Consider the following 3169-nt stretch of genomic DNA (forward strand, 5'->3'; position numbering starts at 1 on the left):
AATTGTAGAAATTAATGAAAATCTTGTCCTATCTTTTTTCATTTAAATTAATGCATAAAATTGTCATAAAGTCTGGCTGGACATTAGTGATTTGGCAGAATAGAGAAGTTCGAGTGACGGCCATAAATTGTTCCCAAATTAAAACAAATCTCTGCCCTAGCCGCTGTCAAAAATTGGATCTCATTTGCCTATCATGAAGTGGCACACTAAAATGCTTTTAATTATGAAAAACTAAAGACTAATAAAACAGGGAAAATTGTTCTATTTGTTGCTCCTGGCTCCACACTTCACCACAGGCACAGCAGCATTCAAGATCCCGAGGGGAAGCTTTGCTACTGGTTTTGGCTTTGGTCTGGTTTTGGCTGGACTGGTGTGGCTCTGTTGGAGCCATTATTATTTAATTTAATTCAGTTAGCGACAGCTGTTTAAAGAGCATTTCAGGGCTAATCATGTTGTGGTCTGCCCTCTTTGTATGCCAAAATATAATCACGAGCGATTCTCTGCCTTCAATTTGTATCAGTGTAAAGTGTTGTGTAAACTTTGAACACAAACTACTAAAATAAATCAACTTTCAGGCATCTTAGCGGCGTAGAAGCTTAGAAGACTCCTCCACCGAGGCATCTATGCCGTAAAATAATATGGAAATGAGGCAAGCCAGGCCCAGGAGCAGAAGCACTTTGAAGACATCGGACTGCACTGCAGTGGGTAAGAAAATTGAGTGAAATGCCACGAAAAGTGATCGATTCTTACCCATTTGCTTCACAAATTTGACTACTTTCTGGTGTGTGGCTTCTTGGTGGAGTTCCTTGAGCTTACTTTTGGTATAAGCCGCTAAACGTGCATTGGCCCAATTCTTCTTTAGTTTCTTGTGTTTATTTTGCTTCATGGTTGGGGACCAGCTGGAGTAAATCGGTAGCCGAACGAAATGCTTTCCTTTTGGAACTTTTCGAAGCTTTTCTATCTCTTCAGGCTGATCGAGCTTCTCTTCTCCTGTCTCCTCTGTATCTGACTGCTGTGCCTCATTGAAAGAGGTAATCCCAGTGTCGGCTGCTTTCTTCGTGTCCTTCACACCCTTTGGTGGCATTAGTCTGGGCGAAGTCACTGCCAGCCGCTGGGACAGTTCGTACAGACCTTCCATGGACGACATGGCTGCCCGCTCCTTCAAATCGGGAAGCACAAGGACTGCCTTCAGCTGGCGATCTTCAATGTTCTCATCACAGGGCGTGCTCACAATGCCATTGGCTGTGACCTTTCCCACGCTCGGATAGATCATGACAGGGCTGCGTTGGATGGAAGTCAGAGGTGGAATTTCTTTCGAATGCTGTAACAATTCCACTTACGAATCTGACTTAAAGTTTTTTCTTATGAAAGTGCCAATTATCGGTTCCTCATCCGAATCATATTCGGCGGAAGATGTGTCGCTGGGTTCGTCGCTTCCATGAGACATTGTGTGACTATTTCAGGATCCCATTCGAAACGAACTGAATATTGTTTATTTGAAGGCATGCTTTGATGGAGAGTTTACTTCATAGTTTCTGACCCTCTTCTGTCTGCCAGATGACAGCCAAAAGTGTCGCATAGGGGGGCAGACGGGACAGCACATGCCCCGACCTAAATATGAATGTAAAACAAATGCTGGAAATTGAATTGACTGCAATTTTATGTACCCACCACGAGCAGGGCAGCGAAATGTTTGCATAATTTGTGAACAATTGCCAAAAAAACAGAAGAGGAAAAGACGAAAATGTTTCCTTCTTCCATGCCTAATTCCGTTACCCAAATTAGGACTCCTAAATATCCTTTCCAATTACCACCACGAGCTAAGAGAAAACTTAGTTTGATAAACCATTTTCGTAGCAGTTTCCTCACATGTTCTTCTGGCTGTGAGGTTCCGCTGACCGCGAGACTTTTGCTCGTCAGAAAGTACCCAAGAATGTGTCACGTTCAGAGTTCAGAGTTCAGAGTTCACATGTGTGGATTGTGTTGTGTTTCTCCACTCTAGGGAGAGTCGTGGCACTGTGATTAGACCGCCAGCACGTAGAGGAGACTTTGCATCCAGCCAGAGGCTGCTCCTCCAATCAGATGTCAATTACAGTGCAGATTACCAGGGATTTGTGGCTCCTTTGTTGACTGCTTTGGGGGGCTTTGTGTCTCCATGGGAATATCATTCATTCTTATCATTCCTATCATCCCCTTGGGGCCACTCCAGCATAGGAGGCGACCTTCGAAATGACTCGCATTTTGGATCGAATAATTCTGAATAATGTGAAGTGTTTCTGGAAAGATAAATTAGGTTAATGAATACTTTTGGCTCTGCACAGTTTTCTTTTCGAGATGCACCTTTTAAGAGTTCTCCAACATTGTACGCAGACAGCAGCAGCACAAGCTGCCACATCCTGTTGTTGAAAAGAGAGACAGTCCCATAAATTCCACAGCATATTGCCAGCAACAGTTGGCTTTAATGGAGCTGATCCACATCCATATCCGCCAGCGTAAAGTTGCCAACTTTTCTGCGCTTTTTGAGCATGGACAAATATGTGCTCCGAAAGGTGCACCTTAGTGTACTTTGATTCTGTTGGCTGCTCACCTGGCGACTACCAGCAAATATAAATAAGCGTAAAATTCAATTTTCTGTTAGCTCTCTGCATGTTTGCCAGGCTTCTTCGTGTTCTCATTCTCGCAGTTGCCTCTCATGTCTTGGCAGCCTCCAACAGAAGGCGGCAGGCAGGTGATGGCAATTGAAGGCACTGCTCTTTTCCTTTGCTCCACTTTCATTCGATCTGACAGCCAAAAGCTGAATGAGATTTAACCAAATTGGGTCACCACAAGCACGTGTGGATGCTGGCTTCAACCTCATGGCAAAAAAGGGAAAATTGCGTGATAGTTTACGATTGGGACACAGCAAATGGGGGGGAAGAACTGGGCAGAACTGACTGCTGACTTTTGCCGCTAATCTGCATAACATAATCAGTTGGGTCCAGCAAAACAATTCTGCCAGAGAACTGACCACAACTCGCATATGTTACGCATGTCGGACATCATTTACATATTTGCCTTGACAAAAAAAGGATTGCGAGGAAGGATGGGGGTTTGGAAACAGCTGTGAAATATTGTAACCAAATTATCCTCGAGTCTTCAAATTAGAGTTAAAGGCAGAAACAGATTTGAA

At 43.8% G+C, this 3169-nt stretch overlaps 1 protein-coding gene across 1 annotated transcript; it reads right to left on the reverse strand.

Moving 5' to 3' along the window:
• Nucleotides 1-359: 359 nt before the first annotated feature.
• On the reverse strand, nucleotides 360-1491 carry LOC117584235. The gene is made up of 3 exons (XM_034273030.1): nucleotides 1341-1491; nucleotides 751-1280; nucleotides 360-696 (listed from the first exon to the last, which is right to left on the reverse strand). The coding sequence occupies exons 1-3, from the start codon at nucleotides 1445-1447 to the stop codon at nucleotides 581-583; spliced, it is 753 nt and encodes a 250-aa protein (XP_034128921.1). The 5' UTR covers nucleotides 1448-1491; the 3' UTR covers nucleotides 360-580.
• Nucleotides 1492-3169: the final 1678 nt, after the last annotated feature.

This window comes from Drosophila guanche, unplaced genomic scaffold (assembly GCF_900245975.1).
Source record: "Drosophila guanche unplaced genomic scaffold, DGUA_6, whole genome shotgun sequence".
Taxonomy (NCBI): Eukaryota; Metazoa; Arthropoda; class Insecta; order Diptera; family Drosophilidae; genus Drosophila; species Drosophila guanche.